Here is a 26792-nt window from a genome sequence, read left to right on the forward strand (position 1 = left end):
GGATCACTGAACTAAGCCTCCCCTCAAGGTGCAGAAGTCCCTCACAAGTACCTACATGGATCTGGGCCACCCTCCACTGGAACGGGCTGTATTCCTTGAGCCACCATGAGTGTTATTTCAAACTGGTAGATCCTACAGACACAAAGTCAATCAAAAGGTTAAATAAACAAGGACTAGAAAGGAAAAAACAGGTCAACTTTTAGAAGACTTTCTTTTTTAAAACTCTTAGCAGAGGCAAAATCTCCCATGACACAATTGTGTCGTCCCTCTACCTGTATAAAGGTGCATATTTACACCTTAATATAAGGCGTAGTAGTATAAGTTGTCTATTTCCTTAATATTGATCTAGAGGGACCACAGTGAGCAGTGCTAAAGAGGGAGCTTAGTTCCCTGCCCAGGAATTGAACCTGGGGAGCTTGGCATAAAATGAGGAGTTCTAGACACTAAACACCAGGGGCAAGATGCAAAGTTCTCTTGGCTCTTACCATCTTTGAAAGCAAGAATGTTTCAAAGAGGCAAAAACTGTAAAAATAGGTACCAACGTTATTACTGAAGATATACAGAAAAACAGTTTGTTTATTTAAGACGGAAGCAAGGAGGAAATATAACCCAGAGAGGAGTGCAGGCATCCCGAATGAGCAGCACAAAGAAGCTAGGCTAGGGATTTAACACACACATACAGGGCTTCCCTTGTAGCTCAGTCAGTAAAGAATCTCCCTGCAGTGCAGGAAACCAGGGCTCGATCCTGGTTTGGGGAGATCCCCTGGAGAAGGAAATGGCAACCCACTCCAGTATCCTTGCCTGGAAAATCTCATGGACAGAGGAGTCTGGTGGGCTGTAGTCCATGGGGTTGCAAAGAGTCGGGCACGACTGAGCGACGAACACTTACTTACTTACATGTCTCTATCTTCCCTGCTGGCTCAGTTGCTAACGAATTTGCCTGCAATGCAAGAGACCCAGGTTCAATCCCGGGTCGTGAAGATCTCCTGGAGAAGAAAATGGCAACCCATTCCAGAACTCCCTTGCCTGGAGATTTCCGTGAAAGAGGAGCTGGCAGCTGACAGTCCATGGGATCCCAAAGAGTCAGACATGACTGTGTAACTAACCTTCTTTCACTTTCACTTCCATACACTCATCTATTCTTCCCCAGCTCCCCTCCCATCCCCACCCAGGCTGCCACATAACATTGAGCAGAGTTCTATGTGCTATACAGTAGGTCCTTGCTGGTTATCCATTTTAAATAAATCAGTGTGTACATGTTGATCCCAGACTCCCTAACTATCCCTTTCCCCTCATCCTTTCCCCCTGGCAACCATAAATTCATTCTCTAAGTCTGTGAGTCTCTTTCTGTTTTGTAAGTAAGAGCACTTGTATCACGACTTTTTGGATTCCACATATAAGGGCCGTCAGAAGGTGCTTCTGCTTCCCTGTCTGACTTATGTTGTTCAATATGACAATCTCCAGGTCCATCCACATTGCTGCATATGGCATTATTTCATTCTTTCTGACGGCTGAGTAATACTACCGTGTGTATATGTCCCACATCTTCTTTATCCATTCACCTGTGGGTGGACGTTTAGGTGGCTTCCAGGTCCCGGCTACTGTGAGCAGCGCTGTCGTGAACACAGGGTGCCCTCTCAGACCCTGTTTCCTCAGAATGTCCAGGTGCACTGAATCCCATAAGATGGAGAAATGGTGAAACATCATGACCTCTCTTGTGGGTTAGAAAACAAAAATATTAAATATTTCAAGTTTTCTGGAGTACAGAGATGTTGATTTAAATATCAGTAGCATAATAAATTGTTTTAAGCCACTAGGTTTTAGAGTAATTTATTATGCATAATAAAAAACTAATACAGAGAATTTCAATATAATTTAGGTCTATAAATATTATAGAAGTCTTTTGCTAAAATCAATTGATAAATGGTTAACTTGATGGATGACACTCTTTCTGTCCAAAGATGTTTGATGGTTGTCACATAGGGCTGTGACTTGTGATAGTTTGTCTAATAATAATCACAAACTCAAAAAACAATAAGACTATTTGATAATCCTTAACAGAACATTCAAATTATTTGAATAACATTAGAGAGACATTTCCAGGCAGGCTAAGAATTCCTAATTCTAGTAGATAATATTGAAAATGTTTATTTTCTGTTTGTGGAAGAAATATCATTTTCTGAGAATCGTCTGGAAAAGACCTCGTTACTCGGTGGTGGTGGCAGTAGCACTGTCACTATGGGTTTAATATTTGGAAATGCCAAAATTGTTTTCATTTTCTCTGATTATCATGAATTCAATCAGAAGAGACTAAGAAAAACAGTTAAATCCTACCATAGACTTCAAAGCCCTAAGATAATCATGGCACTGTAGCAAGTAAGACAGATAAATAGAAAATACACTCTCAATGAATAGGTGAAGCAGAGGGGATTTTTTTAGGGAAGTGAAATTGTTCTATGTGATACTGTAATGGTGGATACTTGTCACTATACATTCATTAACATCCATAGAATACACAACATCAAGAGTGACACCTAATGCAAACTATGGGCTTCGGGTGATAATGATGTGCTAATGTTGGTTCCCTGATTTACAAAAATGTACCACTCTGGAGGTGCATGCTGATGGTTGGAGGGGCTGTGGGAATGGAGGGAGGGGATAAATGGGAACTTCACTGTACTTGTTCAATTTCACTGTGAAGCTACAACTGAACCTACAAGTGCTCTAAAAATGAAGTCTGTCAATAAGAGGAGAAAAACCGTTTCTGCCATCTAGGAATTTTTATCATTTGTTTAACAAATAGTTGCTTGGGTTTCCTTTTTCTATTCTTTTACACTCCATCTTTCCATGTTTTTATGCTTTATATGTCTTATAAATGGCACATAGTTTGGATTTGGGGTTTTATCTAATCCAGGAAGGTCTACACTTAATGAGGAATGTTGAACCATTCATATTTATGATTACTACAAATATATGTGGATTCATTTTCATTATTTTGAGTGTTCTAGATACTTCAATTTTTCTTTGCTTCTTCCCCCCCCTCTTTTTCTATTTTACATTTACTTGGGAAATATACATCTTATTTCAATTATTTTAGTAGAAAGATTTAATATACCTACCTGACTTTAATATTTTGAGTGTAATCACTCGCTTAGATTCCTCCTGACAAAGCAAAGTACTCAGAATTCTGTAACTCAAGATATATATCTGCAGTGCTCCAAGATAGGTCATATAATATTTAATTCCATTTTATTTATACTTTATACCACTTTATGCCCCCCTCTACTGTCATAATTGCTCTTATTATTATGGGGTTATTTTCAGACAGTCATTGGTTCTTTAAAATTAGCAACCTGTTTGCCAATTTCTTTGTTCAATGTGACTTCTTAGATACCGATTCTTCTTGCTAGGTTTCCTTCTTACAGAAGTGCATCTTTTAATTTTTAAAATTTAAAATTTATTTATTTTTTAAAGGAAGGATAACCACTTTATAGTATTGTGTTAGCTTCTGCCAAACATCAACCTGAATCACACATAGCATCTTTTAATATTAAGGGTTTGTGAATAGTCAACTCTTTCAGATTTTGTTGGAAAAAAATCTTTATTTCACCTTCAGTCTCAATAGATAGTAGTATGATTTTTTAAATTTTCCTGCCAGTCATTTGATTGTTCTTCCTTTGTCTACATTATCTGACTCTTAATTCCCCCTCAACCTTTAAATTTTCTCCTTCCAAATTTCACATTAGCATATGCTGAGCATTCTTACTCTCCTTCACTTTCCTTTAACCTGTATTTCACAATTTCTCTAGCTAAATTCTGGTGAAATATTTAAATCTATGTTCTAATTCCCTATTTCTTTAATTATGTCTTATCATAATGACTCAACTTGGCTCAGCCATGACTAGTATTTATACAGTGAAATTATTCAGCTAACTAGAGTTATAATGAAATTATAGTGGGAAAATGAGTGTTTATGAAATGTTCACTTGTGTGGTGAGGGTGAAGAGATCTAAAAGAGCTAAGTCTTGACTTAGGATAGTGAAAAAATAATTAGATAATTCCTACAAGTTAAAAAAGAATAGACATCAAAAAAATTAAGAAGTTGAAAAGTTACCTTCAAAGAAGGAAAAGGAGTGAAATAGAGGCTGGGGACTGATATTTAGTCATAAATCTCAAAAAAGACGTCCTTTTCATTATGGAGGACTGGAATGCAAAAGTAGGAAGTCAAGAAACACCTGGAGTAACAGGAAAATTTGGTCTTGGAATACAGAATGAGGCAGGGCAACGGCTAATAGAGTTTTGCCAAGAAAATGCACTGGTCATAGCAAACACCTTCTTCCAACAAAAGAGAAGACTCTACACATGGACATCACCAGATGGTCAACACCGAAATCAGATTGATTATATTCTTTGCAGCCAAAGAGGGAGAAGCTCTATACAGTCAGCAAAAACAAGACCAGGAGATGACTGTGGCTCAGATCATGAACTCCTTATTACCAAACTCAGACTTAAATTGAAGAAAGTAGGGAAAACTGCTAGACCATTCAGGAATTTAAATCAAATCCCTTATGATTATACAGTGGAAGTGAGAAATAGATTTAAGGGCCTAGATCTGATAGATAGAGTGCCTGATGAACTATGGAATGAGGTTCGTGACATTGTACAGGAGACAGGGATCAAGACCATCCCCATGGAAAAGAAATGCAAAAAAGCAAAATGGCCGTTTGGGGAGGCCTTACAAATAGCTGTGAAAAGGAGAGAGGCACAAAGCAAAAGAGAAAAGGAAAGATAAAAGCATCTGAATGCAGAGTTCCACAGAATAGCAAGGAGAGATAAGAAAGCCTTCTTCAGCAATCAATGCAAAGAAATAGAGGAAAACAACAGAATGGGAAAGACTAGAGATCTCTTCAAGAAAATTAGAGATACCAAGGGAACATTGCATGCAAAGATGGGCTCAATAATGGACAGAAATGCTATGGACCTAACAGAAGAAGATATAAAGAAGAGGTGGCAAGAATACACAGAAGAACTGTACAAAAAAGATCTTCACGACCCAGATAATCATGATGATGTGATCACTCATCTAGAGCCAGACATCTTGGAAAGTGAAGTCAGGTGGGCCTTGGAAAGCATCACTACGAACAAAGCTAGTGGAGGTGATGGAATTCCAGTTGAGCTATTTCAAATCCTGAAAGATGATGCTGTGAAAGTGCTGCACTCAATGTGACAGCAAATTTGGAAAACTCAGCAGTGGCCACAGGACTGGAAAAGGTCAGTTTTCATTCCAATCCCAAAGAAAGGCAATGCCAAAGAATGCTCAAACCACCGCACAATTGCACTCATCTCACATGCTAGTAAAGTAATGCTCAAAATTCTCCAAGCCAGGCTTCAGCAATACGTGAATCGTGAGCTTCCTGATATACAAGCTGGTTTCAGAAAAGGCAGAGGAACCAGGGATCAAATTGCCAACATCTGCTGGATCATGGAGAAAGTGAGAGAGTTCCAGAAAAAAACATCAATTTCTGCTTTATTGACTATGCCAAAGCCTTTGACTGTGTGGATCACAAGAAACTGGAAAATTCTGACAGAGATGGGAATATCAGACCACCTGACCTGCCTCTTGAGAAATCTCTAGACAGGTCAGGAAGCAACAGTTAGAACTGGACATGGAACAACAGACTGGTTCCAAATAGGAAAAGGAGTACATCAAGGCTATATATTGTTACCCTGCTTATTTAACTTATATGCAGAGTACATCATGAGAAACGCTGGGCTGGAAGAAGCACAAGCTGGAATCAAGATTGCCAGGAGAATTATCAATCACCTCAGATACGCAGATGACACCACCCTTATGGCAGAAAGTGAAGAGGAACTAAAAGGCCTCTTGATGAAAGTGAAAGAGGAGAGTGAAAAAGTTGGCTTAAAGCTCAACATTCAGAAAATGAAGATCATGGCATCCGGTCCCATCACTTCATGGGAAATAGATGGGAAACAGTGGAAACAGTGTCAGACTTTATTTTTGGGGGGCTCCAAAATCACTGCCGATGGTGACTGCAGCCATGAAATTAAAAGACGCTTACTCGTTGAAAGAAAAGTTATGAGCAACCTAGATAGCATATTCAAAAGCAAAGATATTACTTTGTCGACTAAGGCCCGTCTAGTCAAGGCTATGGCTTTTCCAGTAGTCATGTATGGATGTGAGAGTTGGACTGTGAAGAAGGCTGAGCACAGAATAATTGATGCTTTTGAACTGTGGTGTTGGAGAAGACTCTTGAGTGTCCCTGGAACTGCAAGGAGAGCCAACCAGTCCATTCTGAAGAAGATCAGCCCTGGGATTTCTTTGGAAGGAATGATGCTAAAGCTGAAACTCCAGTACTTGGGCCACCTCATGCGAAGAGTTGACTCATTGGAAAAGACTCTGATGCTGGGAGGGATTGGGGGCAGGAGGAGAAGTGATGACAGAGGATGAGATGGCTGGATGGCATCACGGACTCGATGGACGTGAGTCTGAGTAAACTCCGGGAGTTGGTGATGCACAGGGTGGCCTGGTGTGCTGCGATTCATGGGGTCGCAAACAGTCGGACACGACTGAGCGACTGAACTGAACTGAAGTCTTGGGAATAGCAAGGAGAGATAAGAAAGATAAGAGAGATAAGAAAGCCTTCCTTACTCATCATTGCAAAGAAATAGAGGAAAACAATAGAATGGGAAAGACTAGAGATCTCTTCAGGAAAATTAGAGATACCAAGGGAACATTTCATGCAAAGATAAGCTCAATAAGGGACAGAAATGCTATGGACCTACCAGAAGCAGAAGATGTTAAGAAGAGGTGGCAACAATACACAGAAGAACTATACAAAAAAGATCTTCATGACCCAAATAACCACAACAGCAGCAGCAGCATAATAAATGGGCTTTCTCAGTGGCTCAGATGGTAAAGAATCTGCCTGCCAACACAGGAGACACAGCAGACGCGGGTTCAATCCCTGAGTTGGAGAGGTCCCCTGGAGAAGGAAATAGCAACCCACTTTAGTATTCTTGCCTGGAGAATCCCATGGACAGTGGAGCCTGGCAGGCTACAGTCCACAGGGTCACAAAGAGTTGGACCCGACTGAGTGACTAACACTTTCACTTTAAACATAATAAATTATTAAGGGAAACAGTCATAAATAAACCTTCACCTTATTGAAAATAGACTGAGGTGATTTCTCCGGACACAGAAAGAATCACTGAGTTCTGTAATAGCAGATGGTATTTTTCTTGCAATATCATTTGCAAGAACGAGGTCACGAGGCTGAGTCTAATTATCCACAGATTAGAATCAGATGATAAATGTCCTGTTTGTGGAGATTTCTTCACGTACTTGAATATTTCAGTGTGGAAATACCGTCACTTAGCACTAGGAGAAAGTGGCGAAATAAATTGTTCCTGGTTTTTTTTTTTTTTAAGATGCTGTGTAGGATTTCATCAAATGTGATAAAGCCCATGAGATGATTCATCTACTGTGTCATCGTAACCGGAAAACACTGAGGCTTCTTGGGGTCTGATCTCCTGGATCTAAAGTGAAGAGCAGGAGAAAGGCAGACAGAGCATCTGCTGCGCTTCCTGGGAGCACCATCTCCTGCAGAAAAGAAACAGGTGTTGGTCCAGGGGGCTGAGGAACTCCTGTCACTTTCCTGCGGCGGCCTCTCCCAAGCCCCCCTCCAGCCCCGTGCTCACTGAGGGGCTCCTATGTCTTCCACCCCCACCCCCACCCCAGGCCCAGCAGCTTCTTGTCACCTCCTCCTCCTTCCTGCATCACAGTCACCCCAGGCCCTGACACCCTCTGCTCAGGCTCAGGACTGGAGCCAGTGAGGAATTAATCCCTTTACTCAGGTTCGGATCCTCCCCGAGGGGGGCCTAAAGGACCAGGGAACAGGTCCCTAGAGAAGGGCCCCCGCTTCCTGACAGCCGTGGGGGACTGCAGGCAAACCTCTTTCCTTCGTTCCCCTCTAGCCTCGGAGCCAGCAGCACACACAGTTCTCAGGACCAGGATCCCTGCCCCCATCTCTTCCTGGTCCGGCAGGCTGGGCGCCTCCACTCCAGCTCAGGCCCACCCATCCTGTCACCTCTGCTCGAGGGAGGGCCGCTCAGTGATGGGGCTCTGGGTCCCCAGAGGAGGCTGCTGATGTGCAGGCTGAGTCACAACTGCAGCTGCTCCAGGATCACAGGCCTGGCCTCAGGCCTTTCCCCAGTTTGTCCTGTGGGGCTCCTGCCTTGCCTGCTGGATGCAGGCCACTTCCTGTGAGAACAGGTCTTTGGAGTTGGGTCTGCAAAGGCCTTCCCGCCCCTTCCTCCTGGGATGAGAGCCCGGCCCCTCTCATCTTGGCCCCTGGGTGGGTCCCCTCCCCGTTGACACAGCACATGGAGCCCCCATACTGCTCTCAGCCCCCGTGAGTCCTGCCCTCGCCCTGAGTGCCTGCTGTTCTCACACCACCTACCCTGGGCCCTGCCAGCCAGCAGTCTGTGCTCAGTCAGGGGACTTGGCTAAACCCTTTTAACTTCCAACAGGCCCTCAGCTACCCCCCCACTTCCCACTGTCCTCTGACAGTGAGGACCTTTCAGAACTGAGGCCTGAGCTTGTCTGAGTTCTTGCTCTCAGGTTATATGAGGCCTTGTTCACCTGCTCATTTCCAGGATGAGGAGGTTCAGTGAGGGGCAGGGCTTGGCTGGGATTTCCCTCCCCGTCCTCACACCAGGCCCCGTGCCCCTGTCTTCCCTCTGAATTCTGCCCTCAGTACCTCTTCTTGTAATGGATACAGGCGATTATGATGCCCATTATGACAAAACTGGTGAGAACCCCGGTGGTGATCCAGCTGATATGGTTGCTGGCTGTGGCCGTGGGCTGCACTGTAGAAGGTCCCGTGGTCAGTGATGCTGCAAAGAGAGTAAGAGTGAAGCCCTTGTCCAGACTCCATACTCAGCAGATGCCTCCTAGCCCCCTGACTCAGTACCCCTACTGTGCAGACAGCTTGCACCCATCACATGGAGGCCCCTGTGATAGGTCCTCAGGCCAGATGGGGGGAACGGAGGAGCCCAGTCCTCACAGGGCTTTGACAGCTAATGGGGGAGCAAGGTTTCCAACATAGCCACTCAGTCCCGCTGTGACATCAGAAACGGTGACCTGAGGATGCAGTCCTCAGGAGTTACAGCAGAGGCGGTATTGACAGATTTCCAGAAGAAGGACTGGTGACATTTAGAAGATTCTGGAAAGAGGGTACAGTGAGAAATAAATCCCAGAAATCAAAAGATGTCTACAGGTTTGGGGTCAGCAAAAATCCATGTTCAGTCTTCCAAGGCCTGTGCTGTGAGGAGAGATGTCAGGAGTGGAAGAGGAAGGAGGGTGACAGAGCGTCCCCAGGCCATTGCTCTCCCAGGAACAACTCACCTCTGACGGATCACATTCTCAAACACACACACACACACACACACACACACACACACACACAGAGGGGTGGGTCTATGTCACCATGAGAGGACGACCACTTTCTCCTACTCTTGTCACTTACCCGAGGTCTTGAACATTTTCTCCCAGCGCACCAAGAAAGCCTGAAGCCAGGCCCGACAGTCTCCCATGGAGACCTTGAAGAAGTCTGTCACAGCCCTGTCATTCTCCCATTTCTCTCTCATCTGTCTCCCTCCAGGATGAACCACTGTCCAATGTCCATTCTCCGAATCAAAGAGGAGGCACAGTTGTCCATTGAAGCCAAACTCCCAGAATGCACTGGTGTGTCCATTGTCTTCACGCCAGCGTGTCATCCTGGCCTGCAGGGTCAGAGGGCCTGATCCCATGGAAGGAAAGAAAGAGCTCAGCCTCTGGGCTTGACAGATTCTTACCCACCTGGGTCCACCTCCCCTGGGCCCAGCTAATCTGGCCCTGGTCTCTCCTGCAACAGCTGCTCTTTCCACTGGACTACTAGGGAAGGACAATATCCAATTTTTTTTTTTTAACCCGAAAACAGTGGATGCAGCTAAGCATCCAGTCTACTCCTGCATTTGGATTTTCTAACTCACCCTTGTCTGTGTGTTTCTCCGGTGTACCGTCAGGCATCTGCCCCTGGAGCAAGTCTCCAGTGTCTCTGAGTGTGACAGTCTGTGCTTCCCAGGCATTCATACTTTTCACTTCCTCTCCCAATGGACTCATGTACTTGATCTTAGCTGTACCACAGTCATAGGAGAGAAAGACCTTTTGATCAACTTCTCCTTGAACTTCACACCATGGCTGATCATATCTGGGCTGAGGATCAATGGTGAAATTATAGGAAAGAGAATGAGGGTCTGTGAAGGCAAAACACAGTGAGGGTGAGGTTGGGGAAAAAAAGACCGTGAAGCCCCTTCCCCCAGTTATGTGAGAGCAGATTAAAGTGCAGGGCGGGCTGACAGAGCAATGACATCCCACAACACACACCATACAGCCAGTGCCCCTCCTCTCCTTGTGGAGAAGGAGGAGTCCCCTGCCTGGCAAAGATCACACATCCTGGCTGTGTCCCCTTGTCCACCAGGTCCATTCCCAGCATCATAACCTTTGCAGAGACGTGTCAGGCTGCTCTTCAGGAAAAGTCTAGATGACAGACGACTGTCAGAATCTAACCCCGTGTTCTGTGAGAGATGGGCAGCCTGTGGGAATGCTCCTGAGGAAGCAGGATCACAGGGAGAAGGGCAAAGAGGTGACGGGTGAGCACAGAACCCCAAGTTGGAGAAGGAAGAGTTAATAATTACGGGTCACAGGACTTAGCAAGGCTGGGGAGACACTGCTGATCTCCCACTAGGATGGGTCTCAGGAGCCTGGAGAAAGGCCTGGCCCACATGGCATGAAAGAGAAAGTCCAGAACTTCCGAGGCAGGTGGTAGAGGAGGGGATCCAAGGCTCGCAGATGTGAATCTGCCAGGCCAGACACGGTATGAAAGGGCAGGAAAGTGTCCAGGCCACCAGGCGCCATGGGAAAGCCTGATGGAGTCTATGGAGCCCGAGAGGAAAGTGTGGATGAGAAGCATCTCCAACAGCTCAAGGCTGACTTTTGTGGAAATCAAGGATAGTGGTAGGAGACCGTGTTCCCATCAGCTCCTGGCAGGAACAGGATGGAAAATGGGGAAAAATCAGATTCCAGGTGGATTGTTGTATGTCAGGAGCAAAGTTGGTACAATCGTCAAAGTGATTAGTGAAAGTCGCTAGTTGTGTCTGACTCTTGTAACCCCCATGGAGTCCATGGAATTCTCCAGGCCAGAATACTTCGGTGAGTAGCCTTTCCCTTCTCCAGAGGATCTTCCCAATTCAGGGATCGAACCCAGGTCTCCTGCATTGCAGGCGGATTCTTTACCAACTGAGCTATCAGGGAAGCTGAAAGTCATTAGAGAGGCCCAATGCCAGCCAGGCCCTGATTGCAGAGAGCACAATGCTGGCTCAGAGTGCAGGGTGATCCTAGAGACAGAGAGATGGTCAGTGAACCTGGATGCAAACTGCTTGATTGACAGAAAACAAGGAGAGACAAACACGAGACTGGCTGAAAGCAGCCATCCCTCCCAAACATCCCTACCAAAATTCCAGAACTGAGCTACTTCTCAGAAGGCATCACCAGAGAAAGAAGCCACGTCCCAGTGAGGAGGGCCCTTTCATCACCACAGCAAGTGCAGAAGTCCTTCCATTCTCTCCCGATGAGCCACATGGTTATTTACTGGGATAAGTAAGTCCAATACTTTAGCCTTACTGATGCGAAGAACTGACTCACTGGAAGAGACCCTGATGCTGGGAAAGATTGAAGGCCAGAGGAGAAGCGGACGACAGAGGATGAGTTGGCTGGATGGCATCACCGACACGATGCACATGAGTTTGAGTAAGCTCTGGGAGTTGGTGATGGACAGGGAAGCTTGGCAGGCTGCAGTCCATGGGGTTGCAAAGGGTCGGACACCACTGAGTGACTGAAGTGAGCTAGAACTACTCCCACATTCTTATGGGACCCAGTGTGTTACTAACATCACGCACAGGAACAGTAGCATGATCATGGCCCCGGTGCTGTGAAGAGATGCTCCGAGGACCAGGCAATTAATAGACACCTGTCTCAGGTCCTGCTAACAGTGGTTATCTCTGGGTCCACAGATCTACTCAGTGTCCATTGCACTTGTCCTGGACTTCTGACATGAATGGACAGTCTGTGTTGTTAGTAAACTACCGTGGGTGAGGGGACCATAGTCGTGAATTCCACATTCACTCTTCTGACCCTGACTCACTATCCCCTGATACTACGTGTAAACATCATCATCTCCTGGAGGAAATCATGGAAACGAGTACCAACCTACAGTCACTCTAGGCCTGCAGAGCTCTGGTCCCTATCTTATCTCCACTGAATTACCACTGAGGTCCTAGGTTTCCTCTAATGGTACATATGAAACATTTCAGGCTTCGCAGACCCTAGGTCTCTGCTGCAACTGCTGTTCTGGCACAAAAGCAGTCACAATTGATGAATGATGAGTGTGGCTGGACCTGCTTCTTGGGCAGGTGACCCAACAGAACCGGTGACGTCACAGCTATCTGTGTTTGGAAAGGTGCTACATGCTGTGTGAGGCATTTTACTTGGAGGCTCACAACACAGACTCCTAGTGTCCTGAAGAAAGGACACACCACTTGCAGTGAGAAAGCCCATACCATTCAGCGTGGCTCCTGGTATGGTCCTGGGGCCTGGCAGAGATGAGGCCTCTGGTCATGGAATGTCAGACTTGCCCATCATGATCTGGGTTCACCAACCTCTAACCATTAGTTCAGATAGGCCAGCCGTCATAGGATAGAAATGATTATGTGGCTTGGCATAACCAGGGCCACAGGGAACAAATAAGATGTACCAGCAGGGGACCTAGGCCTGACACCAGAGTTGATACAGGGCCACTGTCCCCTGCTCACACCTGTGGCTTCATGCAGTGTCCCCTATGGCTCCTTGAACCAAGGAAGCCAGTCTACAGCAGAGGGGGTGCATTAGCCCATAACAGCCAGATCCGCACTCCTATCACAGTCCCACCACCAGAAGCTACAAGGCAGGACAGGGTAAGTTTCTGGTTCGTAAACAGACAACTGAGGCAGCTCTTGGATGATTCTCTAAGGGATGGGTCACTCATTACTGGGGTCAGTAGCCAGGACAGTGGACAAGTCTGGTTCTCAGTTGATTTACACATTGTATTTGGCTTCTGGTGCCCCACAAACATGGAAGCTCCTTTTGCACCCAGATACAGATACCAAATTGCCTAAAGTGACCTCGAGATTTACCTTCTTCCAGAGAATAAGTCTGTCACTCCTACCTTAATCAATAACCATTATAGGCTGCTGCTGTCCCAATTCCTAGACACTATGAATGTGAGAGCAAAGGGTAGAAGTGGGGATGCCCAGCCTCACCCTCGAGCCCTGTGTCACACTCTGGGAAACCCTGTTCCCGTCCCTCCTAAGTTAGGTCCTGGGGGCCAGGTCGGGGGGTTTTGCTGGGTGAGTTATCAGACAGAGGGATAAGATGCCAGTTGAGAGAGGGCATGTCTAGACTCTCTTCAAGAGACAGGAAGCTGTTGGAGGCCCTGGGCTTCTTGGGACCATGGAAAAATGGGTAATAAATGGTCTTGTAACCAAAAGAGCTCTAGGGCGCCTTAGTGGGAAAGACCCCATCCCCCGTGGTCTCTGTCTGCCTCTTGTTTGTAGAGCAGTTTTAGTCAGCCAGGCCTCCTGTGAGTCTCAAAATGGTGGTTTAAGAGTTAAGGATTAGAACATGTGAAGATGGAGAAAGGAATACTCCTTAGGCTGGGAAACTGGTAACAATGTAGACTGTGACTAGCCTCATAGCAGTGTCGTGAAATTCCCAGTTCCCTGAAAGATAACAAAGAGCTGACACAAGCCTCAGGTTGTTTCTACAGGAAGCAGACCCCAAGCACATAAAAACTGCAAGCATGCAGACCCCCAGACTGGTTGAAACCATTAGCTTGGTGGTGCTCAAACATTTTGCCTTGTGCCAATCAACCTGACTATGCTCAAGACGCTGATGCACCCTGCAACAGCCACCTCTGCCCCTTTTCTAACCTGGAAACTTGGAGGCAGTCTGAGGACATTAGGTCACTATTTTCCCGGAGCTCCTGAGCAAACCAACTTGTCCTTTTCACCACTTGTTACCTTCATAGGTGGTAGGATCTGGGTCTTAACCAGCTTCAACTAGTAACAGTCTGAGCTGTCTGGGAGGAGCTTAAACTCCAGGGAGGCACTGATCAGTGGCTAGGCACTGAGCGCCTTCCTCATGATGCATATGTAATTTTTAAAAAAATTGAATTTTTTAATTTTTTCAAGTGTTTAAAAAAAAATCCATTTTATACTTAAGCCAGCCTTGAAGATAAGCACAAAATCTGTTTACTTTTTTTTTTCCTACACAACACAACTCAGGCACCCATTCTGTGCATAGGACTGTTCTGCTGCTACTGCTACTGCTGCTGCTAAGTCGCTTCAGTGGTGTCCGACTCTGTGTGACCCCATAGACAGCAGCCCACCAGGCTCCCCCGTCCCTGGGATTCTCCAGGCAAGAACACTGGAGTGGGTTGCCATTTCCTTGTCCAATGCATGAAAGTGAAAACTGAAAGTGAAGTCACTCAGTCGTGTCCGACTCTTCGTGATCCCATGGACTGCAGCCTACCAGCCTCCTCCATCCATGGGATTTTCCAAGCAAGAGTACTGGAGTGGGGTGCCATTGCCTTATCTGATAGGACTGTTCTAGGTGCAGTAAAAGGGATTATTTACTATTGACCTGACCCAAATCCACTTCTGGCACTGAGAAATGCTAGCATCTGCCAAATTTAAGATGTTTAAGTAAATTCCTCTCCTACTTTCACCAAAGTAAGAAGGCAGAACTCCTCTGTATTAAAAAAATTTAAAAAGGCACCTTTCCATGAAAGAGTAGTTCTGTTTCTATTGTATTTTTCTCTTTTTTTCCTTCTAGCTTTTAAGTTTTCTTCCTCCAACACTGCTTTTTCTTGTACAAGGCTAGAGCATTTTTTCATTTTTCTTTTCCTAAGACAAAGTATTTCATCTTATAGACAAATAATTCCCAAGACTAGTGATAAATATTAAAAAGAAAGAAAGAAAGAAAGAAAGAAAGAAAGAAAGAAAGAAAGAAAGAAAGAAAGAAAGAAAGAAAGAAAGAAAGAAAGAAAGAAAGAAACTTAAGGGTTTCCCTGGTGGCTCAGCAGGTAATGAATCCACCTGCAATGCAGGAGACCCCAGCTCAATTCCTGGGTCAGAAAGATCCCCTGGAAAAGGGAGAGGCTACCCACTCCAGTATTCTTGAGCTTCCCTGGTGCCTTAGATGGTCAAGAATCCACCTGCAATGTGGAAGACCTAGGTTCAATCCCTGGGTTGGGAAGATCCCCTAGAGAAGGGAAAGGCTACCCATTCCAGTATTCAACCGTGGAGAACTTCACGCACTGTATAGTCAATGGGGTTGCAAATAGTTGGACACAACTGAGCAGCTAAGCCCGGCACATTCAAGGGTGAATCAACTACATTACTTTGATGAAGTAAAAACTAAAAAGCACTTGGCACTAAGCTAGTCTAAGTATTTGTGTTGGAACAATTTTAAAAATTATTTATAACACTGTTTAAAAATTTCTTGGTCAAAACTTTTATACAAACATTTTCAGTTCAACCTAATGAAAGTGATATCTAGAAAATATTCCACATTACTAAGTCTGTCTTAGAAAGTTCAGATGCTATGGCATTCCTAAGGCACAGTGTTCTGGAAGACAATGTGCTTCTGTGGTGCTGGGTGATTATATGTGACTGGCTGGCTCCAAGTGGGCCTCAGCAGGCACCTTCCCCCTGATACTGGGGGACTGTGAGAGGACAGTCAGACACAGGCCCCCAGGGCTGCATGGAACCCTGTGAGACACTGGGCCAGCTGCTGGAACTGGGCTTCTCTTCTGAATCTGAGGCCCAGCACAAGGCATCACAGCAAATGGTTCACCAGGACAGTTGACAGGCTGGGGTATTTGATAATCTTCCTTCATATCTCTAAAGAGTCTACATCCATGTAGGGTATTTAACCCAGAGCTATGAACTCCTACACTATCACTCTGAAGGCCCACACATCACTAGCACTAGAGAACTAAAAAAAAATACTATATATATATATATATATATTGGTTGCATTGGGTCTTAGTTGTTCTTGGGATCTTCTTGCAGCATGAAGACTCTTAGTTGCAACATGCTGACTTCTTAGTTGTAGCATGTGGGATACAGTTCCCCGACCGAGGATCGAACCAGGCCCCTTCACTGGGAGTGTGGAAATTTAGCGACTGGATCACCAGGAAAGTCTGGAGACCTCATTGTTAACCAGACGTTTATGAGCCATCCATCGATCCTACTTTTTCATTGTACCCACACAGTGAGACTCCATGGGTACAAGATTCTGGAGAGGGCCTATCTGCACTCTTAACTTGAGGCTGTCATCAATGGCAGAGCTCCTAGCAGCCAAGTCTTTGTGGAGGACTTTTCTTCTGACCAGGTAATCTGGTGGACCTTGTGGACCTTGTGGACCAGGTCCTGTTGAGAAATTGCCTGCGGATTATTGGCCTCTACTAATTTGAGCTGCAGGCTCCCCTGGTGGCTCAGACAGTAAAGAATCTGATCCCTGGGTTGGAAAGATCACCTGGAGAAGAGAATAGCCACCCACTCCATTATTCTTGCCTGAAGAATTCCTCGGACAGAAGAGCCTGGTGGGCTACAGTCCCTGGGGTGGCAAGAGTTGGACAGGACTGACTGGCTAATACACACACAGACACACAATTTGCAATGCTGTGAAAACTATTTACGATTCTCCCAATTCATGTAAGGCAATATCACCAGGGGTTTTCTCTATCTTCTATACACACAAGGGAAATAGGAGGAAGATTTCTGTGATGAAGATCTCATAGCTTGCAATGTTCAGTGAGAATCATTGTCACCTGAATTTCAGAAGCTTAATCTCTGTTTTTACAATCGATCGCTGTTCTTTATTTGGATCTTTTTCATCTACATAAATCCCATGGAAAATACACCCTAAACTACCTTCTTGGAGTACATCCTCTCCGTGGATAGAGTTATCCTCTCCTTGGACATTTCGATATCCTTCACCTTCGCTCTGGCCCCCAAAAGAGTGGCACTTCTCAAAACACTCCTCTGCCCAGCCACAAGGCAGGATAACGGGACGGAAGTACCCCTGTTGGGTGTGTCTCCTCTCAGATACTGAGTCATCTGGGACATGGCTGAGGCGCCTTTGGGAACTCCTGGACACTGATGCTGTCTTCGAGTTCAATTCTTGTCATATTATGAATGTGCAAAACAGCTAATATTATTCCTACAGGAAATATAACTGCACGGCAAACCCCTGCACTGATATAAAACACACGGGTAGAAGTAGCTGGAGCTGCATGAACAGGATCATAAACAGTTCTGCTAGTGGCTTTGTCTAAGACCGAAGTTTTTTGTAGCACATTTCCTTCCTTTCAAATTTCTGAAGAAGGGAAGTTTTTGAAGAATTTACTGTCAAGTTGAGCTGCATTTCGTATCATACCCTCATCATCTACTTTGCAGAAAAGGAAAGCTAGAGCCAATATAGTGCGTGGAAGTCCCCCCACCCCGTGCCCCTCGCACGCCCCACCCCCACCAAGCAGAAATGCTGACCCGGGGCAGGTCCACGAAATTGTCTACTTGGAAACCTGCTTGTATTCAACTTGGACTCTGCAGGCCAAGTGAAAGGCAGGACATCTGTTTTGCTGGGTTAAAGGACAGACGTGGTGCCCAACAAAGCCACTTCTCTACTAAAAAAGTTCTGCATCTAGACCAATGGGCCCAGGCACCTGGTCCCTGCTCAGGAAGAGGCTCGCACTGGCCCCGGGGTCGCGGGTGAGGCCCGGGGGCTGGGGGTGGAGCCCGGGGCCAGGGGTGGAGCCAGGTGACCGGGGGTGGAGCCCTGGGGCAGGCGGGGGGAGCCCTGGGGCTGGGGGTGGAGCCGTGATGCAAAGCCTTGGGGCCGGGGGTGGAGTCAGCAGCTATCGCCCCGACAGGAGCACTCAAGAACGGTTAGGCCGGGAGTGCGCCGCCGCCGCCTCCTGGGCACTCATGTCCACTCTGCATTTATAACTTACGGCCGGGAAAGAGCGCTGGTCCTTCAAGGGCCGGGAGATGGAGGGACCAGAAGGGTCTCTGTTGCCTAGGTCGGGGCGGGAGGGTGTGCTTTTCGGGGAGGGTCTGGGTCTCTTCTCCACGGGATGGCCGACTGGTCCCAAACGGCCCGGCTCCAGGGCTCCCACTTCCCAGGGGCAGTCTGGACCCTTGGGGGGTTTCAATCCTATTTCCTGCCGCGTCCCGGCCCCCTCTTCTCCCAGCGTCACTTCCCAAATTCCCGGCATTACTACTTCATCCAGGTCACCCTTGTTCTGGCCCGGAGAGCCGGCAAGAAGCCGGGAGGACACTCCGAGGACTAAATGGGCCAGGGAGGGGAAAGAGGTGGGGGCGGCGGCGCCACCCTGTAAAAAGTTTCGCGAAACCCCAGGACACCGCCCCCATCTCCTTCCCGGTTCATAACCCATCCAACCTCCTCGCGTTCCACCGCCACGCCCCGCGCAGGGTCATGCCCGAACTCACCGCTGGACGTTCCGCTGAACAAGATCATCGAAATCAAAACGACACTGGTCTTGGAGCCACCCATCTCTCCCTTTGCCACCTGGATCCCAATTTTTTAGGAGTGCGAGGCTGCCAAGCCAGAACCCGCGATCCTCTCCCGCTAGCCCACAGCTGCACCGCCCCAGGTTTCCTAGCAGTAACCACTAGGAACCCCCGCGCCGCCGGGGCTGGGCGGGGCATACTAACTTCTTTCCCTTTCTATCCTGGCTTCCCTGTGTACTCCTCTGCCCACTTGCTTATGCGCTGCGCCAGCTTGCAATGGTGATAGGAGACCGCCTAGTTCTTGTTGCTGAAGCTGAAACGCCAATACTTTGGCCACCTGATGCGAAGAACTGACTCATTGGAAAAGACCCTGATGCTGGCAAGGATTGAAGTCGGTAGGAGAAGGGGATGACAGAGGATGAGATGGTTGGAAGGCATCACCGACTCGATGGACATGAGTTTGAGTAAAATCCGGGAGTTGGTGATGGGCTTGCAGTCCATGGGGTCGCAAAGAGTCAGACACGACTGAGCCACTGAACTTAAGGCTCTTGTTTCTCACCTTTTCCCTTATCAGTCTTGTCTCTTGTTCCTTATCAGATCAGGGGCACTCAAGCCAGTCATGTGAGTTGGGAGGAGACAAGGAACAAAAGAAAATTCTTGTTTGGGCCACTGGGTCGGGTCAGTCAGCGGACAAGCTTGTCCCTAAGTACCTGAATGGTCAGGGCATCAGTCGCAGTGAGGAAGTCCCACCAGAGTCGCAATCTGTTACAGAAAGGGGGACTCCTTGCAGGGTCTGAGAGTGAGCTTTTGTCTAACATTGGGAAATTATTGGATCCACGAGACACGCATGCTGACAAGGCAAGAGGCTTTTTTGGGAAGGGGCTACAGGGTGGAAAGCAGTAGAGTAAGGGAACCCAGGAGCACTGCTCTGCCACATGATTTGTAGTCTCAGGGTCTTTGGTGATGGAATTAGTTTCTGGGTCATCTATGGTCAATCTTTCTGACTCAGGGTCGTCCCTGGTGTCAGAAATGTGTTCTGGTGAGCTTTATTGATATTTCTGAGAGTTTATTTATATAGTACTTACTTTCCCTTAACCCAATTATATCCAGCTCAGTTACAAAATCATTTTCATTTAAAGACAGAACCAGTAATCTCCTTGTTTTACTGCTTCGGTTTAAAAAATGCTATTTTTTCCCCCTCCCTCTGGGGGACCACAGATGGATCAGATGGTTCCTGAGAACCCAGGCGAAAGACTTACATTTTGGAGAGGAGAAATGGAAGCTCCCTTTTTTGTTTGTTTTGTTTTTAAAGCCTTCCAAAATGATTGTGAACAGTGACTGAAGCCATGAAATTGAAATATGCTTGCTCCTTGGAAGAAAAGCTATGACAAACCTAGACAGCATACTAAAAAGCAGAGACATCACTTTCCCAACAAAGGTCCCTATAGTCAAAGCTATGATTTTTTCAGTAGTCATGTATCAACGTGAGAGTTGGACCATAAGAAGGCTGAGAACTGAAGGACTGATGTTTTTGAGCTGTGGTGTTGAGGAAGACTCTTGAAAGTCCCTTGGACAGCAAGGAAATCAAACCAGTCAATCTTAAAGGAAATCAGTCCTGAATATTCATTGGAAGGACTGATGCTGCATTTGAAGCTCCAGTACACTGGCCACCTGATGCGAAGAGATGATTCATTGGAAAAGACCTGGGAAAGATGCTGGGAAAGATTGAAGGCAGGAGGAGAAGGGGATGACAGGGGACAAGATGGTTGGATGGCATCACTGACTCAATCAACATGAGTGTGAGCAAGCTCCACGTGATGGTGAAGGACAAGGAAGCCTGGTTTGCTGCAGTCCACCGGGTTGCAAAGAGTCAGACATGCCTGAGTGACTGAACAACAAGTAACCCATGCCCACAATTGTAGCAGAGCTTTGTAGGAGCAATTGGGCAGAGAAAAGTACATAAAACAAAGATGTTTTTAAATTCACTGACTGAGAGAACCTACCAATGACAGAAAATTAACAAACAAGAAACAAAGAGAGGGTCTTACTGGGAAGCGGCCTCTGGGGCACTTTGTCCAGCCCAGTGCAACTCATCTCTCAACTGGGCCTTCTGCAAGGGGGCCAGTGGGAACCTCAAGCCTGAGGTGGGAACACAAAACAAACAAGTGGTGGTGAAAAAGGTGACCCAGCAGGGAGTCTCTTGGATGGAAAAGGACAGGAGTGGAGGTATGAGGACCAAGGGGGAGCAAAAGGGAGGAGGGACAGAAAAGGCTGAAAAACAGAAAGGGAGCCATTGCCTTTTCAACCCCTGCACTCTGCAGGTGTCTATTTATTCAGGAACCAACCTGCAGGCTTCCAGAAAGGGCCAGTGAGGGAGGGAGCACCCTGTCCACTGCCCACTGGGGTGATCAAGCCCAGAAACCAGCCCTTTGTACATCGGCTGTGGGCCTGCAGCCCAGAGGTGGGATTCTCACCCACGCATAAACTAGCATATAGAGAAATCTGCCAGTTCACTGAGTTCCCAACGGGACTTCTCTTGGCGGCAGGAAAATAGAAGTGAGAATATTGGTATGATCAGACATCCAGGCACTATCTAATAAGAGGTTTGAACCTCTATCATTCTCACAAATCTCCTATGAGGCAGAACCTGCTGGACCAAGACCTGCAGGGTATGAGGTGGGTCTCTCCCACCAGCTTGTCACCCATCAAAGTGAGCCATTGACAGCCAGAGGGAGCTTTGTCTCCTAAGTTGAGAGGAGTGATGCTGTCCTTGCCGAGGTCCACTCTCTCAGAAGGATAAGAAAGAGAGAGGAGAAGTGGAGAGATAATAGATGAGGGAAAGGGACAAAGGGTGAGGGGGAGTGTGATGCCTGAATGAGGGCCCTGAGGCCCCCAGGGGCCAGGAAGGCAGACCAACCAAACCTGGTGACTCTGAGCCAAGGTTCAGGCGGCCACTTGTCACCACGGGGAAGTTGCACCCTGAGGTCACAGAGATGCCCAGATGCTCTGGCAGAAAAGGGACAGTAGCCCTTCATGGTTGCCACAGAGTATGTTAACGATCAGGCTTCTTGGCTTCCTTAATCAATCAGTTCATTCAGTTCAGTTCATTCAGTCGCTCAGTCATGTCTGACTCTCTGCGACCCCATGGACTGCAGCATGCCAGGCCTCCCTGTCCATGTCCAACTCACAGTGTTTACTCAAACTCGTGCCCATTGAGTCAATGATGCCACAGGGGCAGGGGCTCTGGGTTCGGCAGACTTGGGTATGGCTTGGTGCTGCAGACATGGGTATGGCATAAGTCCTCCTCGTGGAGGTCGCCATTAATCCCACAAAGAGCTGCCAGAACGTACACAGGACTGGGCAAATAGACTCTTGGAGGGCACAAACAGAACCTTAATCAATAGAAGTGGATAAGAGGCCAGATAAGAAATCCAGGCGAGGCTTCCCTGGGACACGTGCTGCAGTGTGAGGGCGCGAGCATGCACAAGGGGTCTCCTTGCTCATTCCCTTAAGGGGAAGGGTGGGGGGGGGCAGGCTGGCCCCTTATATGGGATGAGTGTAGGGGCGGGCCAAGGGTTAGGACCTGAAGGATGGCTTAGGTGGCCTGCCCACCGTCATGGCAGTGCCCTGTGCAGGGATCATACCATGTACCCTGCTTTTCCAGTTGGGTTTTTTATCTTTTCATTCATAATTAACCCCAACTTGGCATGCATGCAGTTATTTTCAGTCCCTTATAATTTCTTTGTATTTTGTTACTGGAGGAGATCATTGTCCAGGTGCAAGCACTAGAGCAAAGGTCCACAGATCCCAGGTTTCAAGTCCTGGCAGATCTCACTGGTGCTGTTGGACATGTTTCTCATCCGCGCTTTCCTCTCGGGCTCCATGGAGTCCATCATGCTCTCCCATGGAGCTGGTGGACTGCACACGTTTCTACCCTTTCATACCGTGTCTGCCCTGGCAGATTCACTTCTCTGAGCCTTGGATCCCCTCCTCTCCCACCTGCTTCAGAAGTTGTGGACTTTCTGTTTCATGCCAGCTGGGCCAGGTCTTTCTCCAGGCTTCCAAGACCCATCCTAGTGTGAGATCAGCAGCATCTCCTTGGCCTTGCTAAGTCCTGTCCCCCTAATTGTGAACTCTCCCTTCCCCAGCTTTGGGTTCTGTTCTCATTCTCCCCCACTGTGATCCTGCTTCCTCAGGAGCAGCCCCCAAAGGCTCCTCATCTCTCCTCACGACACTCAGAGACATTCTCAAAGTCCTCTGTGTTTAGGCCTCTCCTTCTGAGCTGGCCTGGCCCACCTCTGGAAAAAATTGTGTCAGTTCATGCTAGGTGTGGAGCTTTTGAACACACTGGAGACAGGCATATCCAGGGCCATGTGATTTTTTCGCCTGATCAAGGCTTCCTCCTCTTCCTCAGCCAGTAACTAGGGTGTGTTTTGGGTAGGGGGCATAGACAGGGCTGTCCTGCTCTGTCAGCCAGCCCTGCAGCCCTACTCCGCTCTCACATAACTGGGGGAGGAGGCCTATGGGTCTTTTTCTCCCAACCTCACCCTCACTGTTTTGCCTTCACACATGCTCACTCTCTTTCCTATAATTTCACCATCAGTCCTCAGCCCAGACCTGGACAGCCATGGTGTGAGGTTCAAGTCCAGGTGGACGGAGAGGTTTTTCTCTCCTATGACTGTGGTCTTGCTAACATCACGTTCATGAGTCCCCTGGGAGAATTCTGGAGCTGAGGTCCCTATTGTTTTCTGAAAATTAGAGGGGAGCCTGGTTGATATATCCCCTAAAAATGTATTGGAGATGATCATTCTGAACAGGACTAACACTAACAACAACAATCAAAAGGGACAGTAATGGAAGGTTGTCTTGATTCCTGATGTCTATTTTTATCTTATGTTCTTTCTTCATTTCCATCCATGGACCAGAGCTCTTCAATTTGTACTATTTACGCAGTTGGGGAGACTCCCTTTAGTGATCATGTAGCTCTTACTGAGATAAAAGGTAAATATAAAATATATGTATAATATCTATGTTATAAATATAAATATATATATAAATGGTGGATCGGGGGGCTTCCCTGGTGGTCCAGTGGTAAAGACTCCATGCTTAGACTCTAGGGGTAGGAGTTTGATCCCTGGTTAAGGAACAAGATCCTAAATGCCTCATGGCACAGCCAGAAACTAAAAATGATGCATCTTAATTTCTATCTGGGGAAACTAAATTTTAAAGCTTAACCTTTAAATATTAAAACTAAAAAAATAATACAGTCCATTAAAGAAAATGCAGCAATATTCATTAAATTAGAAGTTCAAGGTGACATGGGGAAACAGTACAGATTCAAAGGCAGAAAAGATCATTAGTTACTGAACTACATGATGAAGTGTTTGAGGAAAATGTTGTATTGTCTTCAAGTTTGAAATGCATCAAGAAATAAGATACATTGATCTTATGAAGATACAAACCCTCCAGCACCATAATCTTGGACTTCCTCCCTACAGAACTGTAGAAAAGCCTGTGTTTGTTGTGTAAGCCATCCAGTCTGTGGTCCTCTGTATGGCAGGACCAGCTGACTAGTATAGGCTCCTGTGCTGTGCTGTGCCTAGTTGCTCAGTCCTGTCTGACTCTTTGTGACTCCACGTACTATAGCCCTCCAGGCTCCTCTGTCCACAGGAATTCTCCAGGCAAGAATACTGGAGTGAGTTGCTAGGCCCTCCTCCAAGGGATCTTCCCAATCCAGGAATCGAACCAGGGTCTCCTGCCTTGCAGGTGGATTCTTTACCAGCTGAGCTACTTGGGAGCCAAATATAGGCTCCTACACTCCTACAGTGACTGGGAGATGCCAGTACTATCTCCTTGAATACTTCAGATTCAAAGAGATGGCTCCCAAGTCCAGCGCTCTAGAGCCTGCAGGCCATAACTGCCAAACCCAATTCCGTGACTACTGAACCCCACGTGCCTAAGGCCAGTGCTCCACAGCAAGAAAAGCCACCTGAGTAAGAAGCCCAAGCACTGCAACTAGAGAGGAGCCCCTGCTAGCTGCAGCAGGAGAAAGCCTGCACGCAGAAACATAGACCCAGGGCAACCAAAAACAAAAATCTGTAAATAGATGCCACTCCAAAATTCTTCCCTGTGAAATCCCTTGGATATAGGAGCCTAGCTGGCTACAGTCCATGAGGTCTGAAAGAGCTGGACATGACTTAGGGACTAAACAGCACCAACAGCAGCAAAGGAAGTTATAGCTTATTTGATAATACCCAGTAGAAAAGCTCATGTCACATAGACTGGCAAATCATTATACTTCACTGATTCCTTTTCCACTAGGTGTATAGCTTGTCTTACTTTCTCATTCTTCCTTTCATCTGGGTGGGCTTGGTCATAGAGTGTGCTAGCACATTTAAGTAATAAATGGCCTTAATAAGTCACCTTAAGAGAAAAAAAGAAACAGATGGCTCCCAGAGCTTTGAGAAAACAGGCCTGAGTTGTAAAACTGGTAAGAGAAAAAGTGACAACAAGATTTTGAAATAAAATGTTCTAAGAAAAGGGAAGTTAGAGGCCTAGAGCCAGGAATGAGCTCAAGCTTCATCTCAAGTTTAGTCCAGCTAAAAGAAATATTAAGGTTACCCTGGTCACACTTCTCAAAAAAAGCCAGTGTAAACCACACAGCAACTCACCTAAGGAAGAAAAAGTCCTCAATAGTCAGGATAAAGGAGGTCAAACCAAAGTCTCCAGAATGTCAATAAGATACAGATTAGCAAGTGATCACAATGATGATGATAAAAATAAAAGGTGAGTTTGATTCTGATATTTGCACCGACAAAAAACATGTGTGTTGAAACTTCATTTCTGTGTTAGAATAGAGGGATATTCCTCTATTATAAAATAGTAATAATAATAGGAATATTTTAATATTCCTTTATCATAAGACAGGAATATCCTGTTCCCTGACAATATTTCAGCCCATAATTTTACCATCTATTGATGATCCTGGACTGATAACATATTCATTAACTCTAGAAACAAGCAGTTACTGAACATGTAGTCATTCAATAAATATTTATTGGACTCTTGCTGAGAAATGGGAACTTGGCAGGCATGGAGACAGCAGCTGCCCCTGTTGACCATCTCCTCACACAGTGTGGCCAGGATCTCTCTCCGTGTCAACCACACTCTTCATCTGAACCATGGAGCACAGTAATTGAGTTCACTGACTATTTCCTCAGTTATTCTCACAAGGATGGCATGTAACCAGAACCAGTTTTAGATGTCTGGATGAGAAGTTAATTCACTGCACACTGTGAAATTAACTCCATACAGCGGTTCTTCCAATTAACCAGATTGATGAAATCAGATGGAAGGGGGTTCAGTTATTCTGAGAACTCATTTTCTGGGTGTTGAGTATAGACCGTGGGAAAGTTTATGACCGGGGAGTCCCAGCCAGAATTCCCTCTTCTCCTCCTGCTTCTGTCACACCTGAGACAGGCTGGGACCTGGACTAAGGTCTCATCAAGCATCAAAATGCAAAGACACTATAAAGGGAGAAAAAGTGCTGCATGCAGGCACAGTTGGGACAATTATGAGCAACAAGATACAAAATAATCAAGCCCCAACTGCCACTACTGAAGTGTTGCGAGCAAAAGCAAGGTAGTGAGTATAAGCCGACACACAGCGCCACCAACGGGGTGGGCAGACCACCTAAGCTACGCCTTCTGCCTCACCCACGGATCCACCCCACCCTCAGCCCACATAAGGGACCAGCTTGTCCCCCTCAGGATCGAGCAAGGGAACTTGTTTCCCTTCCCTCAAACTGTAGCAAGAATTCTGATGAAACAGAGCGGGACCCTATGGTCCTTGCCCCGCCATGTCCTCAGCCTGCCTTTTGTCCGTGGAAAAGATTTAGCCACACACTAAGTTTAATCAGAGAACTGAGAAAATGAAAAAACTAAGGAAAATAGTCAACGGAGACCAAATAACAATAATGTAGTCATTAAGAGTAGTTAAGGACTGTGAGGTCCTTCTCAAGGGCTGTTGATAATATTCTGAGCTCTATCCTGTGAGCTGTCTTATAGATACATAAATTCCTACCAGTTGCTACATGATGA

At 46.5% G+C, this 26792-nt stretch overlaps 1 protein-coding gene and 1 pseudogene across 1 annotated transcript; both read right to left on the reverse strand.

Annotated features, from left to right (window-relative positions):
* Positions 1-7432: 7432 nt before the first annotated feature.
* LOC138444990 (UL16-binding protein 2-like) lies at positions 7433-18874 on the reverse strand. Its single transcript, XM_069598718.1, has 5 exons — positions 18673-18874; positions 10054-10317; positions 9549-9821; positions 8781-8916; positions 7433-7621 (listed from the first exon to the last, which is right to left on the reverse strand). Exons 1-5 carry the CDS (start codon positions 18734-18736, stop codon positions 7558-7560), a joined length of 801 nt encoding a protein of 266 aa, XP_069454819.1. The 5' UTR covers positions 18737-18874; the 3' UTR covers positions 7433-7557.
* LOC138444985 (tyrosine-protein kinase RYK-like) lies at positions 15896-17587 on the reverse strand (annotated as a pseudogene).
* Positions 18875-26792: the final 7918 nt, after the last annotated feature.

Source organism: Ovis canadensis, chromosome 8, assembly GCF_042477335.2.
Source record: "Ovis canadensis isolate MfBH-ARS-UI-01 breed Bighorn chromosome 8, ARS-UI_OviCan_v2, whole genome shotgun sequence".
Taxonomy (NCBI): domain Eukaryota; kingdom Metazoa; phylum Chordata; class Mammalia; order Artiodactyla; family Bovidae; genus Ovis; species Ovis canadensis.

Coding starts and splice junctions, on each gene's coding strand:
- LOC138444990 (XM_069598718.1), bottom strand. CDS start 18,736: ATGGGTGGCTCCAAGACCAGTGTCGTTTTGATTTCGATGATCTTGTTC. Junction 8,917..9,548: donor GAAAATGTTCAAGACCTCGG/GTAAGTGACAAG, acceptor CTCTCTTTGCAG/CATCACTGACCACGGGACCT. Junction 7,622..8,780: donor TGTATCCATTACAAGAAGAG/GTACTGAGGGCA, acceptor TCTTTTCTGCAG/GAGATGGTGCTCCCAGGAAG.